Source organism: Solea solea, chromosome 10, assembly GCF_958295425.1.
Source record: "Solea solea chromosome 10, fSolSol10.1, whole genome shotgun sequence".
Classification (NCBI taxonomy): domain Eukaryota; kingdom Metazoa; phylum Chordata; class Actinopteri; order Pleuronectiformes; family Soleidae; genus Solea; species Solea solea.
Genome location: NC_081143.1, coordinates 992,538 through 1,016,700, shown reverse-complemented (window position 1 = coordinate 1,016,700; position 24,163 = coordinate 992,538). Strand labels below are relative to the sequence as shown.

General features: G+C 41.5%; 1 protein-coding gene and 1 long non-coding RNA gene across 2 annotated transcripts; one reads left to right on the top strand and one right to left on the bottom strand.

Moving 5' to 3' along the window:
• Positions 1–1,780: 1,780 nt before the first annotated feature.
• Positions 1,781–18,394, bottom strand: akt3b (v-akt murine thymoma viral oncogene homolog 3b). Its single transcript, XM_058640039.1, has 14 exons — positions 18,313–18,394; positions 13,727–14,052; positions 11,473–11,598; positions 10,228–10,339; positions 9,367–9,511; positions 8,976–9,107; positions 7,936–8,001; positions 7,789–7,857; positions 6,232–6,354; positions 5,991–6,119; positions 5,142–5,356; positions 4,039–4,126; positions 3,094–3,196; positions 1,781–2,354 (listed from the first exon to the last, which is right to left on the bottom strand). Exons 2-14 carry the CDS (start codon positions 13,770–13,772, stop codon positions 2,269–2,271), a joined length of 1,440 nt encoding a protein of 479 aa, XP_058496022.1. The 5' UTR covers positions 13,773–14,052; positions 18,313–18,394; the 3' UTR covers positions 1,781–2,268.
• A 3,000-nt stretch (positions 18,395–21,394) lies between these two features.
• Positions 21,395–22,211, top strand: LOC131466661 (uncharacterized). The gene is made up of 3 exons (XR_009241444.1): positions 21,395–21,481; positions 21,653–21,736; positions 21,930–22,211. It is a non-coding gene; the product is annotated as an uncharacterized LOC131466661 (long non-coding RNA).
• Positions 22,212–24,163: the final 1,952 nt, after the last annotated feature.

Genomic DNA, 24,163 nt, shown 5'->3' with positions numbered 1-24,163 from the left:
ATATCTGTTATTTTATATTTTCCCTGTTGATTCTTAAATTATTACAGAAGTAAATGATTTTATATTTTATTTATCTTTCTTTTTTTTATTTATATCTCGTTATTAACACATTTTTTGTTTTTTTCTCTTTTTCCCATATTTTTTTTGTTTCTGTTCTTTTATTTTGACACTCCTGTGACTCCGTACTTGTGTGTGTGTCTGTGAAGCCTCAGAGTTCCAACACGCTTTCACATTGCGATGTTTTCCACATCCGTGTTTCTCGATCTTTTTTGACGCAAAAACAACAAACTGCAACGCAGCGATGGAAAAAAACAATCGCAAAGAACGTCAAAACCACCTTGTAAATCCAACGACTCACGTGAGCAGGAACCCTGAGGCATCAAAGCATCAAAAGTCGGCCATTTTATGACGTCACATCTCAGTTAATCTTGTCTTTACGTCTCGTCCTCCACTGTGACGCCACCTGCTGGTCACCGTGTGCACATTTCTTCACGACTGACACTTTTTAAGTCATGCAATTTGTCGTACCGCGTTATCTCATGCTTGATAATATGCGATAATTTGTACACGACTGCCGGCTAACGAACACACCGGTCGCACGTTGTGATCAGACTTGCGACGTGCTAGCAAAGAGATTGCGGCTTGTGACGTATCAGGTTACACGCATTAATAAAAAAAAAAAAAGGCTTTGTGCGGACACTACGCACGATCTTGGCAACTTTCTTTCTTGCGAACTTTCCAGACTCAGAAAAGTTTCTGTCAATTTCAGAGGCGGAGTCAAAATCATCAGAAATTTATCACGAAAAATATATTACACTACTGTTTTTTGTTTTAAACCGCGAAGTTTTAGAGGCGACGTTTAAAAAAACCAAAAAAATGACGCATTTTATCTCACGATTCAATCGTTTCTCATTACGTTTACGAAACTGATCAAACTACGCAAAAGCCTGGTGACGAGATATATATACATATATATATATGTAGGTTTTTCGCAGATTAAAGGTCTAAAGCGTAAAAATTTTGTTTTTTCCGACAAAGTCCAAGTTTTGATGTGACGAAACCAAACTTTATCTTAATCACATACTGTACCTTTAAACGCTCGCCTGGAATAGACGACAGACGGTGAGGACGCGGTGGATCTGTGGACCTGTCCTCAGCCTTTTTCTACAGAACACCAGAGGAAGAAGAGGAAGAGGAAGTGACGCTGTTCACAGAAAATGGCCGACTTCTGTCTGATGTGTGTGTGAGTGATAGAAACATACGAAAAGCCACGTTTCCCTGTGTAAACGAGTCCTGCAGCTGCGATGAAGAGGAGGATGAGGAGTCAGAGCAGAGCCTCGTTCCTCTGTAGAAAAGCAGGAGTGTGTGTTGCGGTGACGGAGTTTGAACGCGGTTGTGCTCGGTGGCTCCTGAGTGACGTGTGCAGTTTCTGGCAGTTTAGTGTTTCCTATTTCAAAATAAAAGAACTCAAAGCCGGAGGAAAAAAGGAGTGGTTTGAAAATGAAAGTCGTCACAGAGGAAAGAAAAGACGGAATGATATAAAGATGACTTTTTGATTCTCATCGCCGTGGTGAGGGGGGGGGGGGGGGTGCGTTGCCATGGCGAATGTAGGAGTTGTTGTTTTTTTTTGTTGTATTTTCAATCATTTGTAGTTTTTTTTGTTTGTTTTTCTTTGAGTGAACCATGAACTTTATTCTTTCTTTATAAAGAAAAATCTGCCCCTCCCCCTCCCTCACTCACTCCTCCCCCCTCCCCCCCGTCTCTCTCCCTCCCCTCCCCCCCGGAAAAATCACCCTGTCACTATGATACGAAACGTCTGCACAGGTAAGGCAACATTTTTGGTTTTTTGTTCCCTAAAACGGCTCGTTACAAACCAAGTGCAAAAAAGTCAAATGAAGAAGAAGAAAGAGGTGAAGAAACCTGGGTCGACAACGTAATACTGACAGAGAAAAGAATAAATAACAAAAACATTGCCTTCTGCAGTAAATTCACTGAAAATGTAGGAGACTTTTTTTTTAGTGTGGGGCGACGGCGTGAGTCGATCCCACTGTGCAAAAACCTCTGTAACGTCTCAGAGAGAGAGAGAGAGGACCAGAGAGGGGACACTGCTTCGCTTTTCTCTTCCTAAAATGGCTACGTGTTTTCCTCAAAATGGCCACGAATGGGGACGACACAGCCGGGCCGAGCCGGGCCAGGCCGAGCCGAGCCGAGCCGAGCCGGGCCAGGCCGAGCCGGGCCGAGCCAAGCCGGGCCGGAGCGCTCGCTCGCTCACTCCCGCCCGCTGGCCGAGTACGAGAACTGCGGGAAATGAGGCCTTCGCTCGTTGTCCGCCGCGTCCATCCCGTCCTCGTCGTCTGCAGAGACAGACACACAGAAGGTGTTTGACACGTGACACAAACATCCCACCCCCTCCTGTCAATCATTTCATTTAAGCTCCGCCTCCAACATAAAACTTCTTGGTAACAAAACGATATTGTTGTTTTTTAACAAACATTTATCGTAACACATTTTGTAAAAATTGTTTTACGAATAAAAAAAAACATGCATTAAAAAGATGTTATGAAGTTTATGGGAACGTTACCGAAAAAAACAAAACACTGACAACATTTTACTTGCATGTTTTTCGTAAAAAGTCGAATATTATAATATTAAAGTCAGTTGTTTTTTGTCATATTCGTGCTTTTTGTAAAGCATGTTTTTTATAAAGTTATAAAAAACATACTTTTTACCAAAATTTACGAAAAACATGCGACATAATACAAAAATAACTCAACGTTACCGGAACACAAATGTTTGTGACCAAAACAATGTTTTTTTAATGTTAATATGATACCGACATGTTTTAATATAACCTGTATATTTATACGGTAGCAGAATATTTTTGTTATAATTCTTTTGTCGTGATGTTTACACCTAAACATGCTCGATAACACACACAATTTGCACTAAAATAAGTGTGAACGGGTATTTAGACGTTGCCATGGTGTCTAAAATTCGTCAGGTTTGAACTCTGAACGTTTGTCGTCAAATAGACTTTGACTTCATCTCCCATCAGCCTTTGCTGCATGGCTGTGGGTTCTGGAGCGTACGTACATTTCTCTGGCGGAGTGATGGTGATGGTCTGTGCTGTGAACTCCTCGTCAAAGTAGCGTGTGTCCGTCTCTGAGCTCACCTGAGGCTGGAACGGTGGGACCAGCTGGAACAGAGACAGGAAGTGAGTTAGTCTCACGCCACAGGTGCAGGAAGTAAATGACGTGTGTGTGAGAGAAAGTTTCCACACAAGGAAAAAAAAACGATTTAATGATTTAAAAAGAAACTCACCAAAAATAATCTACATCAGTTTAACTCTACGATGTCTTTAACAACACGTTCACGTCTTTATCTCACTGTCTGACAGATGTTTGTAAACCACTCACTCTCCCACACCAAACCCCACAGAGATAATCAGTGATTTTAGCTGCAGGGACACAGGAGCTGCTGGTCCTCTGCTGCCTCGTGTGGTCACTTTGAGTCACTGAGGTCAATCTGAACAAAGGATTTCACACACTTAAGTGACAAAATAAGACATTAGAACTTAGTGATGGAGGCAGCAGTGGATCAACAACTCCTGTGTGTGTGATGTTAAAATCACTGAGTTTCTCTATGAGGTTTGGTGTGTGAGAGTGAGTGCTTTACAAACTTCAGTTTCCTGTTGGTAAAGTCTGTCTCACAGTGAAATAAAGACATGAACGTGTTCTTAAGATATCAATGACTTATGTTACTGATGTTTCCACTGTGAGTCTTTTGTGTCTCAGGCTTGTTTCTGGCAGCAGGGGGCGCTCACAGCCGTTATTTTTTATTAGCTGAGGCTTTTGTTAAGTGGCTAAAGTTTTAAAGTTTGCGGACAAAGACGTTGATACAGGAACAGATAAAATAATAATAACAAGAGAAAGCGCGTGTTGTGTTCATGAGTCTTTGATACGAGATATTTTTGGACTTTTCAGTGAGATGTGAGAAGGAGAACGAGGTAAACCTGACACCAGAGAAGTCTGCTCTCACCTTCTTATCGTAGACGTCCTGCCAGTCCACCGCGCTGAAGTAACTGTGTCGCATGATCTCCTTGGCATCATCTGGTCCACCACCGAGTCTGCCAACACACACACACACACACAGAGAGAGACATGATGAAGAAGAAGAAGAAGAAGAAGCCAGACATGAAACACTGCTCTCACAAAAGTCTCCATCAATGGGACCAGAATATCTAACTGATCCTGAAATAACTCAGCAGGGTGAGAGGGTTCAGTTTGACGAGACAGTGAACACCTCACAGATAAATCATCATCATCATCATCATCATCATCATCAGGCTTCTCATTTCTCTTCCCGAGGGGAATTATGGGATGTAGACAACAAATGTGTTGTGTAAGGAGCCTCAGGATGAGAGAGCTGATACTAGAGCTGAGCAACAACACTTCAGTCTCCATTCTACACCATAAGACAAAACTGAGAAGAATGACGAAAAAATTATCTAATTATCATAAGTCATGTCAAAAATTATCGCAATTCAAAATCAGTTCCACATTGTAGCTGGTAAATCTACTTATAATTCTAAAATCGACTTAAAATTTCAAATTCTACTTATAATTCTAAAATCTACTTAAAATTCTAAATTCTACTTATAATTCTAAAATCTACTTAAAATCCCAAATTCTACTTATAATTCTAAAATCTACTTAAAATTCTAAAATCTATTTATAATTCCAAAACTACTTAAAATTCCAAATTCTACTTATAATTCTAAAATCTACTTAAAATTACAAAATCTATTTATAATTCCAAAATCTACTTATAATCCTTATAATCCCTCTGATTGGTCAGAGAGCGTCTTCACTGAAGAGTCAACAATGTCCAACCGCACCATCGTCACCACGTTCACTGGGATTTCACTTCACTGACTGAACCATTCTGATTCTAATGATTCTAATGATTTACTTTCACCCAAAACAACTGTTTACAAGTCACTGGTTTGTGACTTTGTGTCGTGTAGAAAACCACGTCACGACAGTTTCACACAGCAGCACTGTGATGACTCCGCCTTCATCTTAACTCATCACACACAGTAGAAGTGGTCCGTTTCATTTTGGTGTGTTTTGTCTGGGTACCGTTTGTTGGGGTCCTTGATGAGCAGCCCCGACAGCAGCGACTTGGCGTCGGACGACAGCGTTCGTGGGAACTTGATCTCCTCCATGAGGATGAGTTCAAACAGCTTCTCGTGGTCCTGGTTGTAGAACGGCAGACGGCCGCACATCATCTCGTATGTCACCACGCCCAAGCCCCACCAATCCACCGCGCGTCCATAGTCATTGTCCTCCAACACCTGAGGACACAGAAAAACTTAAATGTTAACGTTAAAAACATCAATTTGTTCAGGATATACAGTCAGTATGGACGGGAAGAACATGTTATGGTAGTTATATATATATATATACATATATATATATATATATATGTATATATATATATATATATATATATATATATATATATATATGTATATATATATATATATGTATATATGCCATGCTGGAGACAATGTGGCTGTTGCTAACCATTATCATATCTTCTGGGACTGTCCCAGATGAAATGCTTTCTGGAAGTGTATCCAGGCTTCACAAATGCAGTGAAATTGTTCAGTTATCAGAGGAGAGTGGGCACTCGATCCATGAATATACTTTCTCTGGATTTGTACGCCCGGAAGGGCAAAACAAAACTGGAAGGACATTTGTTTTTATTGTATTTTATGCACTTGATTGCTGATGTATCTACATGTCTTCTCCAAATAAAGATTCCGACTCTACTTAAAGTCCCAAATTCTACTTAAAACTACAAAATCTACTTATAATTCCAGAATCTAGGACGATGGACAAACTTTGCTTTTCCTCTTTGTGAATCATTTGAAAAGGAACCCCTGAAACCTTGTGTGTGTGTGTGTGTTTGTCATGACCTCTGACCTCAGGAGCCAGGTACTCGGGTGTTCCACAGAACGTCTTCATGGTGGCAGTGTCGGTGATGCCTTCTTTGCACAGACCAAAGTCTGTGATCTTGATGTGACCATCTTTGTCCAACATGAGGTTCTCCAGCTGACAAGAGGACGCACACAAACAAACAAACAAAGAAAACTCAACTCCACTGTTGTCGTACATTTTCACACGTCATGGTTGTTGTTGTTTAACGTAACGTAAGCGCGGTTACCTTCAGATCACGGTACACGATTTTGGCTGAATGTAGGTAGTCGAGAGCAGAGACGATCTCAGCGCCATAGAAACGAGTGCGGTCCTCAGAAAAAACTCTTTCTCTTGACAAGTGGAAAAACAGCTGTCACAGAAAAACAAAAAAAACACCATTACATTGACTCGTGAACCCAACCAGTAAAGAAAAACCTGTGGAAACAGATTTGAACAGTTTTTCTTTGTTTAAAACCACTTCATTTATGCCACTAAATAAACATTACCTTAAATTTGGAGAACAGACTTTAACAGAATGGTAAGATTGTGTTCTTCTGCCCGAATAATTATAAACACAATACACAAATTGGGATCTAATATAAATACTAGAAAATTCAACCTTTAAAAGTTTTAATATTTTGGTGGTTTCAACCTTTAAAAGTTTTAATATTTTTGTGGATTCAACCTTTAAAAGTTTTAATATTTTGGTGGATTCAACCTTTAAAAGTTTTAATATTTTTGTGGATTCAACCTTTTAAACGTTTAGTATTTTGTGGATTCAACCGTTTAAATGTTTAGTATTTTGGTGGATTCAACCTTTAAAACTTGTGGATTCAACCATTAAAAGTTTTAATTTTTTGTGGATTCAACCTTTAAAACTTTAAATAGTTTTGTGGATTCAACCTTTAAAACTTGTGGATTCAACCTTTAAAACTTTAAATATTTTGGTGGATTCAACCTTTTGTTTGTGAGACTCCAAAGTGGGCTGGGTTGTGATCTTTTTTTTGACCACTTCCCAGTGACCCTGCAGTTTTTTATGTATATATATATATATATATATAAATATATATATATATATATATATGTATATATATATATACAGTATACATATATATATATATACACACACACACACACACACACACACACATATATATAAATATATATATATATATATATATACACACACATGTATATATATATATAGACGCAGTTTAATGTGTTGTTACTGTGATATTACTTGGATGTGGGGAGTGCGTCGAGAACTGATCCAGGCTACGGAGAGCCTGCACAGCGCTCGCCCTCCACTCAAAACATAACGTTAGCCTACTACTCTGGGGCCGGTGTCTGTTGTGTTGTTTCCGGTCTAGCTAGATCCGGTGTGGTGTTGTAGTTTTTCTAACGTTACTAGTTGTTGCAACAGCCAGTGAAAAGTCTACAAAGTTTGCTAGGCCGAAATTACGTTAATCTTGCGATAAAGAAATTGACGCCGTTAAAATGGGTTTGTGTTAACGCCGTTAATAACGTGTTTAACTGGCAGCACTAATATATACATATATATAGATAGATAGATAGATAGATAGATAGATAGATACTTATACATATATACATACAAATATATAGTATATATATGTATATACATATTTTATTTTAAAATGACTTTGATAAGGTTTTGACAACATCTTAGGAATCATTGCCAAATAAGTTTTTATATGTATACCGTTTTATTTGAGGCATTGGCCGGTAAATACATAACAACCTGAAGTGTCCCTTTAAAGAGTGAAGAAACAGCGTGACCTCTCACCTCTCCTCCGTTGACGTACTCCATTACAAAACACAGTCGATCCTTGGTCTGGAACGAGTACTTCAGAGACTGAAAGACAACAAACCAATCGAGTCACATCGTTGACTGATTGATTGGTTGAGTCTGAGTGGACACAGTGATACTCACCGTTAGAAATGGATGCCGTGTGTTTTTTAATACCCGACTTTCTGTGAGCGTGTGAGCGACTTCATCCTGCGGAGAAAAAGAAAACACACACACACACACACAGACGCACACACACACAATGAGTCAGGGAAAAGAGAAAAAGAAGATGTGTCACCTCTTTGTGTTGTGTATAAAACCACGCAGCCGTGCTACGATGACTCCGCCCACATTGAAGAGGTACTAGGTTGGTTTTCCAAACTTTTTTAACAAGGGCCAGATTTGATAATGTGAAGATTTCAGGGGTCAAAGGTCATGATTTACACCTGTGTGTGTGTCTATGTTGTCGTCTGTGTGTGTGTGTGTGTGTGTTAGTGGTGCAACGAATCATCATTGATCCGTGAACCGTTCGGATCAATATCTTCGGTTCGGCACACACGTGATCCACGGATTGATTTATGAAAAGAAAAAGTTGTGCGCATGTTCAGTCCACACACAGCGTGGTCATGGCGAGCGGAGGAACGGAGGAGCTTGAACGCCCCGCGTCATTTAAATCCCCTGTATGGGAGCATTTTGGCTTCCCTGTCAAATATAATGATGAAGGAAAGAGGTTAGTGGATAAAACCATGACGGTGTGTAGACACTGTGGCACAAGAAAGCCACATGACAGTGGAAACACATCAAACACGGCCACGCATTTGAAGCGACATCATCCCGGTGTTTGACTGACAGGAGTGAAAACGAAGGCTGCTCAACAACCGCTTATCACCGCGGCATTTAAGCAGCCCCTTGTTGCACAATCAGACATCACAAACACTATCAGTGTGTTTATAGGTGCAGACATGAGGCCATATTGGCTTGTGCAGAACGAGGGCTTTAAACACATGCTGAAAGTGCTTGAGCCATGTTACGACGGTGCACCGGCGCGCACCCGCGAAAAGATTGTGACAGACTTTTTTTGCTGATCCGAAAATTGATCCGCTCCGTGACTCTGATCCGAGAAACGATCCGATCCGTGAGTTTTTTGATCCGTTACACCCCTAGTGTGTGTGTAAGATGATGACCTTGGCGATGATGACTTCCTTCTTCAGGATCTTCATGGCGTAGTAGGTGCCGCTCGCCTTCTCCCTCACCAGAATCACTTTCCCAAACGTGCCTTTGCCCAAAAGCTTCAGGTAGTCAAAGTCATTCATAGTCTGGACACAGAGAGACACAGAGAGACACACAGAGAGACAGTGAGTGTCCAACACGATCACAGAGAAGGCTGATAGATCTAAAGGCTGCAATGTCATTCTTCTAATTTGTGCTGAATAAATAAAATTCACAAATAATGTACATTTTATTTATTGTTGCACTGAAATATGATTGTTGTGGTGTCGTGTGTAAAGGTCGACTGATATTGACGACCCGAGCCACGAATCGAGCAGTTCCTTTTTTATAAACGAGGTTGATCACCTTGCGTTTGTAGTGGCCGATGGACGTGTCCATCTCCTCCTCGTTGACGTTCTCAATCTGGGAGGTGGGGCTACACAGGATTCCCTCCTCCTCCTGTTTGGCCAGAGACTCAGCGACCATCTGGATGGCCTCCGCCCACTCGTCCCTGCAGGTCACATGACACGTTCAAAGTCAAGACATTTGCTTGTTTGTTTGTGTTTGTTTTGTCCATCTGTCCAAGGTGTCGTGCTTTCAGAGTAGGGATGGGAGCCGGTATCAGTCAGTATCGGCCCAGTATTGGTATCGTATCATAAAGAGGAAAATGTAAAACCCGACACAATCCAAAAATCCTATATAACACATGCTTCACTCTGCACAGAGTGTAAAAATGTAGATATAAATCAGCAAAAGCATTTTAGCTGAATCATGTTGTGGACGGATTCTTTCTGCTTTATAGGAGAAGAATATTTGTGACAGTCTTTGAGATGACTCAGCACAAATTACTTGTTAACAGCTTCATACATTCATAAATGGACTAAAATTAATGTATTGGACTAATATCAATATCGGACACAAAAAAGTAGTATCTTCTCTTCCCGTCCCAGACAAGGATTTTCCAATCCAATTTTTCAATTTTCCAAGGCCGATATTGATACCGATTTTTTGACTTGTTAATGAGGCCAATAACCGACACTTGGAGTAGGGATGAGTAGCTACGATATGACACACAGTATCGATACTGGTCAAAACCACTGGATTGTACATATATTGTAAAGACAAAAATGTAAAATGTAACACAATCCAAAGAATCTGTATCGGAAGCGGTTGTGATATCGGACTGTGGTCAGTAACTGCCGAGTCAGGAGGAGGAGGAAGGCTCACCTCTCATCGGGCGTGTCCACGTGGAAAGTCCGCTCGATGACGGTCGTCCACTGCAGACAGCGGATGATGAACGTGTTGGGTTTGGGTCGCTCCGTTTTCATCAGCTGACATTCTGGAAGTCAGACAGCGGCGGATGACGTGACATTTTTCTTTTGTTTGTTTGAGCGTGTGTTTAGCGTGTCATGACGTGTGTTTAGCGTGTCATGACGTGTGTTTAGTAGCGTCATGACGTGTGTTTAGTAGCGTCATGACGTGTGTTTAGCAGTGTCATGACGTGTGTTTAGCGCGTCATGACGTGTGTTTAGCGTGTCATGGCGAGTGTTTAGCGTGTCATGACGTGGGTTTAGCGCGTCATGACGTGTGTTTAGTGTATCATGACGTGTGTTTAGCGTGTCATGACGTGTGTTTAGCGCGTCATGACGTGTGTTTAGCGCGTCATGACGTGTGTTTAGTGTATCATGACGTGTGTTTAGCGTGTCATGACGAGTGTTTAACGTGTCCCGACGTGTGTTTAGCGTATCATGACGTGTGTTTAGCGTGTCATGACGTGTGTTTAGTAGTGTCATGACGTGTGTTTAGCGTGTCATGACGTGTGTTTAGTAGCGTCATGACGTGTGTTTAGTAGCGTCATGACGTGTTTAGCAGTGTCATGACGCGTGTTTAGCGTGTCATGACGTGTGTTTTACGTGTCCTGACGTGTGTTTAGCGTATCATGACGTGTGTTTAGTGTATCATGACGTGTGTTTAGCATGTCATGATGTGTGTTTAGCAGTGTCATGACGTGTGTTTAGCGTGTCATGACGTGTGTTTTACGTGTCCTGACGTGTGTTTAGCGTATCATGACGTGTGTTTAGTGTATCATGACGTGTGTTTAGCATGTCATGATGTGTGTTTAGCAGTGTCATGACGTGTGTTTAGCGGTGTCATACAGATACTTCTGTCCCTACCTCATCTTCCTCTTGTCCTTTCTCTGCCCCTCCTCTACTCTGTCCCCCATTTTTTCTTTCACCCCAACCGGTCAAGGCAGATCTGTGAGTCTGGTTCTGTCAGAGATTTCATCTTCTTCTTCTGTTTTCTCTCCACTGATGCCTAGTGTTTGTTCATTGTGTGAACTGTTGTGTTTCTCTGCTCCATGATGTTGTCTATGTACAGACCTGAGATCATGTATGTTGTGATTTGGTGCTATACAAATAAAATTGAATTGAATTGTTCAGCAGTGTCATAACATGGCGTGCGGTGTCTTACTTGCTACAGAGAAGTTATTGAGTGGGTAGGCCAGGTCCGAGTCCTGTGGTTTGTCCTTGTATCCGATAAAGGAGCCGTCTGTTTTCAGCAGGAAGTAACGTGGTCGCCAGTTCTTGATGTACTCACCTGTCAGGGGACGACAAAGTTATCATTATTATTCTATCAACAAGTTTGTAAACCACTCACTCCGCTCTGGACTTTGCTCCACTCTGGACCAAAGTCCAGAGAGAAAATCAATGATTTTAGCTGGCGTGGACTGCTGTTGGTCCTCTGCTGCCTCGTGTGGTCACTTTGTGTCACTGAGGTAAATCTGAACAAAGGATTTTAAACACTGAATTCATTAAAACAAGACATTTGAACTTAGTGATGGAGGCAGCAGTGGATCAACAACTCCTGTGTGTGTGATGTTAAAATATCTGACTTTCCTGTTGGAAAAGTCTGTCTCACAGTGAGATAAAGACGTGAACATGTGACGTAGAGATCGTAGACTTTAACTGAGGTTCATTTCATTTGATTTCTAATCAATAACACACAACTAAAAATCAAACACATTGAACCTGAATGAGGTCGTTTTCTGCACTGCAAACAACACATAGTCAACAACAGCACAAGAGAGAGGTGGCAATTTAACCAAGGCCTGGATTATAACAGCACATGGAGGTGCGATAAACAATTCAGGGAGGCTGAAGAGGAAGGAACCAGAGTGTTAGGTCATCCTCTCATAGTGCCACAGAGAAAACTTCCCCCTGTCTGCCAGCCAACCACACACACACACACACGCACAGAGAAAAGCAGTGTGGGAAACAACACAGCAGCCAAGTGTGGCTCAGACTGAGCTGCAGCGCCACAGTCGTCCCTCTCCACTCGCAGGTAAACAACCATTGTTTCGATTTAAAGTTGTTCTTCAGACGTTTGACACCACGTTGTCCACACTGAGACAAACACAAAAAACCACAAGATATACACTAAATATGTTCTAAACATACTCTAAATATATTCTAAATATGTTCTAAATATACTCTAAATATATTCTAAATATGTTCTAAATATACTCTAAATATGTTCTAAATATGTTCTAAATATACTCTAAATATATTCTAAATATGTTCTAAATATATTCTAAATATGTTTTAAATATATTCTAAATATACTCTAAATATGTTCTAAATATACTCTAAATATATTCTAAATATGTTCTAAATATACTCTAAATATGTTCTAAATATACTCTAAATATGTTCTAAATATACTCTAAATATGTTCTAAATATGTTCTAAATATACTCTAAATATATTCTAAATATGTTTTAAATATATTCTAAATATATTCTAAATATACTCTAAATATGTTCTAAATATACTCTATGTCCTAAATATGTTCTAAAAGCAACGTAAATATACCTTCAGCCACACAAGGATCAAAGCAACTTTTTGGAAATATTCCACATTGGAAACTTTTCATGAGAACTCCTATTAGTGAGTTTTAAAAAAAAAAAAAACTTTCAAGGGCCTTGAATTTGGGTTCAAAAATATTCAAGGATTTCAAGGACTTGTGAGAACCCTGAAGAGCACATTGGTGGTGGGAGACATTCACCTAAGTGAACGTCTTTCAATGCTATGTCTATTTTTTTTTTCTTAACTTTTTTCTTACTTTAAAGGGCCTTGTCTTTTTCAAATCACAAAACATTCAAGGATTTCAAGGATCCATGAAAAACCTTCAAGGATTTCAAGGACTCGTGGGAATCCTGATGGGTTTGTATAAAGTTCAAGCACTTTCAATGACCCACGTCTATTTCGGGGTGAAATTTAAAAGACCTTAAAGGGCCTTGAAAAGGATGTCAATGACCCATGAGAGGCCTGAAGGGCACATCGGTGGCAGGAGACATTTACCTAAATATCAACTTAACTTCTCCTAGCACAAAATTCAAGCACTTTCAATGACCCATGTCCATTTAGGGCGATTTTAAAAAAAGTTCAAGGGCCTTGAAATCTTCTTCTTCTTTTTTTATTATCCACAAATTAGTTTAAGGTTTCCAAGGACCTGTGGGAACCCTGTGTTTGTTTATGTGCATAGAAAACTCAAAAATAAACACATTTTTCCTGTCAGAACTTTGGTACCGAGGGTTCTGGATCGGTCAGACAGGTACAGGTGGGTCAGACAGGTACAGGTGAGTCAGACAGGTACAGGTGGGTCAGATGGATACAGGTGAGTCAGACAGATACAGGTGGGTGAGACAGGTGTGTTCTGTCCTCACCTCTCTTCTGGACCCATCCTTCCTTGACAACGTTCTGGTCGCTCATGGTGACGTCTCCTCCCCCGTGGATCAGCGGGTCCGTCTGACCGCTCGACCGCCGGCCTACCTGCGCCTGCTCTCTCTCTCTCTCTCTCCTGACCTCAGATCTGTTCCCCTCTCTATCTCTCTCTTCACGTTCTCTTCCCTCCTCTCATCCCAAACTTGACTGTTCTCTCTCTTTCCTCCCCCCTGCGCTCCCTCTCTCTGTTTCACAGGTTGTTCCTCACGCCCTTGTCCTTTCAAACTTCTCCTCCTCCTGTGATCAGGCGCTCCGGTCGTGAGTTAGCCTGGAAGGAAACACACACACACACACACACAGCAGTTCAACACTCATTGTTCACCGACTCAGCACTTCCTGCCTCCTTAACTCCTTCTATTCTTCCCTTCTTCTCTCCCTCACCTTCCCTTTTTGTAGACCTCCTTCCTTCTATCTCTCCTTCATCATTTAGTGGCATTCCTTAGTGCCATCCCTCCTTCACTGACCAATGCCTGCCTTTCCTTCCCTCCTCACACTCTTCTCATCCTCTCCCTCCATCTTTCCTTCTTCATCCTTCCTTTCCTTATTTAGTGGTTGACCTACATTTCTCTAAACTTCCGCTCCTTCCTTCTTTCACCAGAACTCCAACAATCTCCTCATCTCTCTCTTCCACCAGAGACCCGACTCATTACATTACATGTCATTTAGCAGATGCTTTTATCCAAAGCGACTTACAAGGGAGTCCTCTTCTCCTTCCCTTGCTTCCTCCTTCCTCACAACCTTCTATCCCTCCTTCATTGACTTGGTCCTTGTCTATCCCCTCGTTGTCCCCTTTGTCTCATCCCCTCTTCCTTCCTTCTCCCTGACTGATTCACTTCTACATCACTTTTACCTCCTTCTTTCCATCCTCCTTTCTCACCCTGTTTCCAACTTTTTCTCCCCCCTCCATCCCTCCTTTTTCCCTTATTTTCCTGTCCTTCTATCCCCTTGTTGTTCCCTTTGTCTCACCCACTCTTCCTTCTTTCCTTGACTGTTTCACTTCTACATCACATTTACCTCCTATCCTGCTTTCCTTCCTTCCTTCTTTCCTCACCTGTGGGCCTCTTTTCTTCTCCCAGACAAAAGTCCAGTACTTTTACTTTAAAGTAAACAAACGATTGGCTGCCCTCGGTAAGGTGTCGACGGTGTCTGATTGGCTGACTCCGTAGTGATGTCATTGTGCACAGATGCCAGGAAGAGTGTGTGATTTTGTCCGACCTCATAGCGACGTCACAGTTTATTTTTTGATCCATGAGACACTTTCAACATGTGGAATAATGTATTTAAATGAATGTATTTAATGGTCAATGTCAGCTTTAGATGTATCCTTATAAAGCTGTAGAGTCAATTTTACATTCAAAAACAGTGTTAATGTCAAGTCTATCAGCTCTGGGGCTTCAGCAGACCATTGTTTCCATTATCAATTCATCCAACAATCGTTCTCTCCATGAATCGATGAGTCGTTTGGAAAGTGTTGAAAAATGATGGTCAAACCCGGAAATGATCCAGTTTGAATGATTTCTTTGTGATGTGGAGCAAAGAAACCACAAAAATATTCACAATTCAGAAGCTGAAAACCCTCTTTTAATGATTTAAAATAAAACACAGTAATCGATTAATCGACTAATTATCATACGTTTCGAGTATATGAACTCTTCATATGTCATACAAACAGACACTTGGTCATGTTTGCCCCTCTTGCTCCTGTTGGGCGGTAAAAACCTGATTTATTTCCTCTCTCCATCTCAGTGAAGCTGATTATTGCAGCAGCAGCAGCATGTTCACGTCTCTCACATCCATCACTCTAACATGTTACAGATAAACAGACGCCATCACATTCCTCTGAAGACCCTGGGTCATTATTTGACCGTCTGAGGCGACGCTCCACGTGTATGTGTGTGTATGTGTGTGTGTGTGTGTGTACGACCACAAACCAACGATCTGCGTGACTTTCTTTGGTGACGAAGGAAGGCGTGTTTCCACCAAGTGGAGTGGTTCTGTTTTGGTTCAGTACGGTACAGGTTTTTCTGTTTGTTTTCGCATTACATTAGGAATAGAACCAAACTAACCAGCCACAACAGTTCCATTCCTTGGGATAGCAGAGTGAAATGGACAGACAGGTGTGAACGAGTGAATAGTGAAAAGCAGCGGTCATCATGTGGTCATCGATCCTTTAACTCTCTTTGTTACTTGTTGCTACTAAATCAAATCAGAAGAAGAAGAGTTGCTATTATGGTCTGTATTTATATAGAGCTTTATGATGAGCTGCTTTGACACTACAGATTTCACCCATTCACACATCTTTCGTACACATTCACACGCTGCAACATGGGACACATATAGACGAGCAGAGCCAGGAGTTTGCAGTTGTGAGACAACTCGCCCTACCACTGATCCACCATTTATAACAGAAAATGACAAATGATACTTAAGTACAGTAAATGTCATGAACTTTAAAACTTTTACTTAAATAATATGATAAAAAAGTGACTTCAACTTCTACCAAAGTCAATTTCTGGTTAAGATACTTGTACATTTACTATAAAAGTATAAATTTAAGGTACTTGTTTGTTGTTGTTCATTCCAAAACCGTACCAGACAAACACCCAGTTCTGTTAGTGTGAACATTCTCTGGTTTCTTTGCTCCACATAATAATAAAGAAATCACTCAAACGGAATCATTTTTGGTTTGTGGACAAAAACAAGACATTTGAGAAACATCATCATTTCCAGCTTTAACAAACACTGATCAACATTTTCTGACATTAGAGAACAAACAAGTCCTCGAGGTAATCAAGAACATAATCTACTGTGAAAATAATCATTAGTTGTAGCTCTAGTACTAGTAGTACGAAACCAAACCGCTCCACTCGGTGAAAACACGACTAGAGATGCAGGAAAAATGGAGGTGTATCCACCTCAGCACTTTTATATGACGTCAGACAAAAATAAATCAAATTATAGTTGAAATCCAACAAAAATATGTCTTTAAAACCCGTGTGAACAATATTGAATTGCTTGTGCTTCTAGTGGGATGAACACACAGTCAGTGGGAATTGAACTACTGTTGCATGTTTACTGTATGTTGAACTGGACCCAAATTGATCTAAACTCATTTTTCCACAGTTCCAGAACACGGGTAATGCCGCAGAACACGGGTCCGGACAGACTCGGGTCAGGTATCCATGCTCTCGTCTGCGCGGTGTTAAGAAATATACACAACACAGAGCCTGTGTTACCTGAGCATGACTGGAAAGAACACTTCAATTCAAACCACAGTCAGCTTGTGACACATGACATCACTCCAAACTATTCCGACTTCCGGTGTAAATGGAACGCAGCGTATAAAAGACCCGGGTTTGATTGGATACCGGTTGAAAACATAAAACATGTGAATAACAATGTTTTTACTGAGAATTTTAAAGTGAAAAAATAAGAATCGTTAATAAGATCAGGATAGATAACGACACCCTAGCATGACATTAGAGGCCCCCCCTACTGGCTAATCAGGAGATAAATCACCCAGACTGTGTGTTGGTGACAACAGTGAAACGATTTTCACCAGAATCATTTTGTTTGTTTTGGTTTGGGTTTTATTTTATTTTTTTTTTTTACGGTGCAAATCGTCCCTTCCCTGACAGGCCAACACCGGGAGCACGGCACCCGGCAGAGATGTGGCTCCGGCACCGCACACAAACAAACACATACACCGAGACAACAGCTTTTGTTTCAAGGGCGTGTTGGTGTCATTTTCTGTTACATAACAACATCCGCTCGGCGGTGGCGGCTCCGTTCTGTTCTTTATATCGTTTGTGTAAATGTAATATAAGGTACCGACGAGAACCGTGTACCAGACCAGCGGGTGTGTGAGGGTCAGGGACACTGCTGTGTGCTGAAGTCAGGCCGGGGCTGGAGGAGCCGGAGGAGCCGGGGATGCTAGCAGAGGAGGGTGGTGCTGCTGCTGCTGGTGATGGTGATGCTAGGGCTAATGTTAGCCGGCTAGCTGGCTAGATGGACGGATGGGGACATGGATGGAAGTCCGGCCCGGAGGCGGGTTAGCATCACAGGCTGCACGGCGGAGGCTGTTTACGTTCCCCGGTGGTTTTATTTATTCCACACGGGGAGTAAAAAGCGACACTGCTGTGTTTTTGAAGGAGGAGGAGGAGGGGGGAAATGGCGGTGGTGGGGGGAAATCGGGGGAGGATGGGGGTGTCGTTCATCAAAGAGACGGGGGCCGAGGCCAAGCACACGGTACTGTTCACCATGACCGGTCCTCTCTCTGCCCTTCTCTCCCTCATCCTCCCTCTGGCAGCGGCGGCAGCATCACCCCGGCATCACACCCCTCACAGGCGGATGACGAAACAGCAGCGGCGGCGGCGCTAACCGCGGATAGCTAGCTAACTAGCAAACTACCTAGCGTGCTAACCTCCGCTCCCACCCCAAAAACCGACGACCCCGGCCGCGGTGCACCCCCCTCTCACCCCATCAACCCACCCCCACACCCAGCAAACACACATTATTATTATTCTACCTGGCAGTGGGAGAATGACAGGGATGCCCTCTCCCCCTCCTCCTCCTCCTCCTCTCCTCCTCCTCCTCCTCCCCTCCTCCTCTACGGGCACTGAAGCATCCGTCGGTCTCAGTCAGCGGCGAAAACGGGACGAGGACAGCGACGCGTCCATCGCTGCCGAAGCCCGCGGAAGCTGAAAACACAGGCGGCTGCTTTTCGAGAGAGAGTCTACCCCCTCAGACGGGCGGACAGGGACTGCGGCGGCAGACAGTCACGCAGCTCCCGCTCTGCTTCCTCCGCAGCTCCGCCAGGAAACCTCGCTCCGTCTCTCCCTCTCTCTGTCGCTCGCGCGGCTTCAACTCGACGCGTCACGTTCAGCCGGATCCGACCGGGAGGAGGCGTTCAAGGGCGGCCGGAAATCTCAGTACTCGGGAGATGCTTTCAGGGCTCACTTCACTTTGTGCCAAAATAATGCTGTGTCAAATATAACTAATAATAATACAATAACGTTACAGTGGCATTATCCACAACAAAAATGTCATATAAAAAAGTCAGAATTATGAGAAAATAAAGTCAGAATTCTAAGAAAAATTCTGAGATTAGAGTCAGAATTGTGAGAGATTACAGTCGGAATTCTGAGAGATTAAAGTCAGAATTCTGAGAGATTAAAGTCAGAATTGTGAGATATTACAGACAGGATTCCGAGAGATTAAAGTCAGAATTCCGAGAGATTTCAGAATTCTGAGAGATTTCAGAATTCTGAGAGATTAAAGTCAGAATTCTGAGAGATGAAAGTCAAAAGTAAATTTTGAGAAGAAAAGTCAGAGTTTAATCTCTCAGAACTGAAAGTTGAATAGGAACAGACTGGATTGTGTTTGCTTTAAAATAAATAATTTTCTTGGAGAAAGTTGGAAATTGGAACTCAGTGAATTCAGAGGTGACGTCACTCCCTGTTCATCATCGGTATACATATATATACGTGTATATGTATATAAATCCATGTTTATATACATATATACGTGTATACGTATATATATACATATATCTGTATATATATACGTGTATATGTGTATATATATGTATATATGTGTATATATATACATATATATAAACGTATATAAATAATTATAATACTTGCATTCTGTTTCAGCTGAATGTAAATAATAAAAAAATGTTCAGACTCCAAACAGCACTGGGGAAGCAGGACTTTTGAGGGAGCACCTGAACGCAGCATCTCTCTCCTCATGGCATCCAGGGCTTTTATTGTCTCTCTCTCTCTGTCTCTCGCTGTCTCGCTGTCTCTCTGTCTGTCTCTGCCTTTCTCTCTCTCTCTCTCTCTCTCTCTGTCTGTCTGCCTCTCTCTCTCTGTCCCTCTCTGTCTGTCTCTCTCTCTCTCTCACTCTGTCTGTCTCTCTGTCTGTATGTCTGTCTCTCTCTTCATATTAAATATAATATCATCTCATCACAGCTGATATTAGTCTGTCTCCAAACATCAGAACATGGACATTTATACACTTTATATTTTGGCTTGCCAAAATAATATATATCCCCAACCTCCATCCCTCCCCCCCTCCTCCCCCTCCTTCCTCAGGCTTCCTGTGAATGGATGCTTTGTTTGAGGATACTGGTCCCAGTCTGGCTGCTCACACACACACACACACACACACACACACACACACACACATATACAGACACGCACACACACACACACACACACAGGCATGTTGGACATTCATGACTTGAGGGGACATTGCATTGATTTACATTCATTTCCTGGAGACTTACTCTAACCTTAACCACAATTACTACTGGCCTAATCCTAATACTAATCCTAACCTCAAACTTACCTTAAAACATATCTTCACCTTAAAATCTAGTCATTTACGTTATGGGGACTTGATTTTTGTCCCTACAAGGAAGACAAGTCCCCATAATGTGACTGTGTAAACAGGTTTAGGTCCCCACAACATTAGTAATACCCGCACTCACACACACACACACACACATGCACACACACACACACAAGCGCACACACGCTCACACAAAAAATCTGTTAAATAAACAGTTTCAAATCAATTTATTTTTTGAGCAAAACAATAAAGAAAATGTCAAATGATGCAAAATATAAATGTTTTTAAAGAGATGGAGTCATTTTTATCAACAGGAAACTGAAGTTTGTAAACCACTCACTCTCCCACACCAAAGTCCAAAGAGAAAATCAGTGATTTTAGCTGCAGGGACACAGGAGCTGCTGGTCCTCTGCTCCCTCGTGTGGTCACTTTGTGTCACTGATGTTAATCCTAATGCAGAATTTCCAATGCCAAAGTCGCAAAATAAGACATTTGATCAGTGATGGAGGCAGCAGTGGATCACACACACAGGAGTTGTTGATCCACTGCTGCCTCCATCACTAAGTTCTAATTAGTTATTTTCGACATTTATTATTATCTTCGGCATTGGAAATTCTGCATTAGGATTAACATCAGTGACACAAAGTGATCACACGAGGCAGCAGAGGACCAGACATGAACGTGTTCTTAAAAGTCTTAAAGGTTTCACATATACATATATTCGAGTAATTTACAAATGCTGTGTTATTGTATTTCTCTGTACATTTTTCCAGTTCTATTTACTTTGATGCAGTTAATATCCCTCAGATTACTCTGATGTGGTGACGTTTCACCATGGAAGCTGTAAAAGTCTTTAAGTCACACATCACACCAGAAATAAAACGAAACCATCACATCAATTTTGCATTTCATGGCGTCAACGTTGCTGGTGTCAGTTTTCTCTCTGTCAACACACGAGTCCAGTGTCATGTTTCTCTGATCACATCACAGACGGACAGACAGACAGACAGACAGACAGACAGAGAGAGAGACAGACAGACAGACAGACAGAGAGAGAGACGGACAGACAGACAGGGAGAGACAGACGGACGGAGACATATATATTGTATATCAGGGTCAAATTGGACCGCAGTGAAGTTTCAGGTTACCTTTTCTAAACAGACTCCAGGTCAGCAGAGAGTTATTTGCAGATACTGGACCTAGTCTGGACCTGGTCTGGACCTGGTCTTGCTGTGACTTGGACTTAAGCACTCAGTGATGGCTGGTTCTGGTGTTGCTGTGAGGCTGCATGAGTTCAGAGAGTCCAGGGACCTGGAGGAACTGAATAGGTCCACGGCAAGGTGAGCAAACATGGAGGCAAGAAGAAGAAGAAGAAGAAGAAGAAGAAGAAGAAGAAGAAGAAGAACAGCTGCTATATATTTAATTTATTGTGACGGCAAAGTAAATTTGATGTTTGCTTCATCATCTGAAAATTCAGAGGAAAGTTTTAGGCCTTTTTTTTGTCTCAACAGAACGTCACGTCCGGGCAGAGATGCACACGGATTATACCCGGGACAGCTAGGAAGAGTCCACACAATCCCCTCCAAGGATTGTGGGTAAGAACATGTGAAACAATTAGGCATTTAAAATCCTTATTCAGATTCACCTCAGTGACACAAAGTGACCACACAAGGCAGCTTGTGTGATTTTCTCTGTGGACTTTGGTGTGGGAGAGTGAGTGTGTGTGTGTGTGTGTGTGTGTGGGAGTGATTGGTTTTCAAACTTCAGTTTCTATTTTTCTTTATTTAGGTTCATTCGTCGCAGTGGACGATGTCACGAGTCTCTAAACCAGCACCAGGAAAATGACCGGCCCAGTTTAGACATTCAGACCCTGAGAGAAGAGGTTCTGCATCACAGCGCTGCTCTCGCCCACCAGCGCCCCCTTCAGACCACGTACCAGGAGGACTTCTGTCATCAGTCCCTTCTCTTTCCTCAGTGAAACGACGTTACACAGGAATCTGGAAAGTTCTTCCAGCAATCATCACTCAACCACTCACAGCTGCAGCTGCCTCGTGTGGCCACAGGGGGGAGGCGTTGCTCAGATAACTGCGAGCTGTCCTTTTCTTTTCTCTCACAACAGACGTAGATTTGGGAATGTTTTTTTTTTATGAAACTAAATATAAACATCAGAAATCTATTCCAATCCAATCCAAAATATTTTCACATGTGGCTCTAAACTCACATCCAGTCAGGATTAGGCCCACATGAAGAAAAAAAAAATATTAAAACAGCCTGAATTTTGAAAATAAAATCAGAATCATCCGAGATTAAAGTCAGAATACTGAGATTAAAGTCAGAATACTGAGATTAAAGTCAGAATCATCCTGAGATTAAAGTCAGAATACTGAAATTAAAGTCAGAATAATCATATTAAAGTCAGAATAATGAGATTAAAGTCAGAACCATGAGATTAAAGTCAGAACCATGAGATTAAAGTCAGAATAATGAGATTAAATTCTAATGAGATTAAAGTCAGAATAATCATAGTAAAGTGAGAATAATGAGATAAAAGTCAGAACCATGAGATTAAATTCAGAATAAGAGACATTTATTTGGTTTATGTTTGTTTATGTAATACCTGGAAGCCTCAGTAGGTGGCGCAGGGTACTGTGAGGTGCAGAACATTACTAAATAGAATAGCAGGTTTCAAGTCAGAATACTGAGATTAAAGTCAGAATAAAGAGATTAAAGTCAGAATACTGAGATTAAAGTCAGAATACTGAGATTAAAGTCAGAATAAAGAGATTAAAATCAGAATACTGAGATTAAAGTCAGAATACTGAGATTAAAGTCAGGATAATGAGATTAAAGTCATAACCATGAGATTAAAGTCAGAATAATCAGATTAAAGTCAGAATAATCAGATTAAAATCAGAATACTGAGATTAAAGTCAGAGCCATGAGATTAAAATTCAGAATAATGAGATTAAAGTCAGAATAAAGAGATTAAAGTCAGAATAATCACATAAAAGTCAGAATACTGAGATCAAAGTCAGAATAATCAGATAAAAGTCAAAATACTGAGATTAAAGTCACAATAATAACACACACACTGCTGCCTCCATCACTAAATTCAAATCTTCGTTTAGATTGACCTCAGTGACACAAAGTGACCACACGAGGAGCTAAAATCACGGATTTTCTCTGTGGATTTAGGTGTGGGAGAGTGAGTGGTTAAGACTGCTGGAGATGTTTTATAAATAAATATTATAAATATTATAAGAGCGAGCTTCTCTTAAATTATCTTTACACTTGTTTTCACCTTTGCTTCGTTGTGTGTTGTTTTCTCTACCCCTGTTGTGTATTCTTTCTTTTGTTTAATCCCAATCAGATTACCCTGATAAAGGAATCTTTAAAAAAAACAAAAAACAAAACTGCTGAGTCATGCTGAAAAACCCCCACATCTCTCAGTGACAGTGACTAAGTGTCTTTGAACAAAGAAACTGACTAATTCATCTCCACGCACTTCATCTCCTGAGTCACGTGTGTGTGTAAAGTGTCCGAGCAAAAAACAAGAACCTGGGGGGTATTCCATCAACGTAGCTAAGAATTGCCAGACTTAGGTGTAAGCTTGAAGCTTGACTAAGCTCCATCTCCCAATCTAGCTCCAAGCCGTTCCATCAAGTGAAATCAGCTGGCTCCACCTGACGCTTAGTCAAGCCTCACCTGTTAAGCCTCAACTTGTGCACGCCCACAGGGAAAATAAAAAGCCCATTCTAGTCGAGCGCGGAAACTGTGAAAAATGCCGAAAAGCAAGAGGAAAAGAACGTGCAGAGATGTTCTCTGCAGCGGAGCAAACCCTCCTCATGGAGGTATATGAGGATTACAGCCACATAATCCCAAAGAAGGGCAAAGCGAGGGATGTGGCGTGGCAGAATATTGGCGACAGGCTGAATGTGTAAGTGACAAAGAAAATGAAGTATTTCAGCATCATCATGTTATATAAATCCTCCATCAAAGGGACAACATATATGTAGACAATA

Bases quoted from the DNA above. Each gene is read 5' to 3' on its own strand.
- akt3b (XM_058640039.1), bottom strand. From the start codon at position 13,772: ATGAGCGACCAGAACGTTGTCAAGGAAGGATGGGTCCAGAAGAGAG. The intron at 9,108-9,366 runs GTGATCAACCTC...CTCTGTGTCCAG, and splicing joins TCGGCCACTACAAACGCAAG to ACTATGAATGACTTTGACTA. The intron at 5,357-5,990 runs GTCAGAGGTCAT...CTGTGTCCTCAG, and splicing joins CCGAGTACCTGGCTCCTGAG to GTGTTGGAGGACAATGACTA.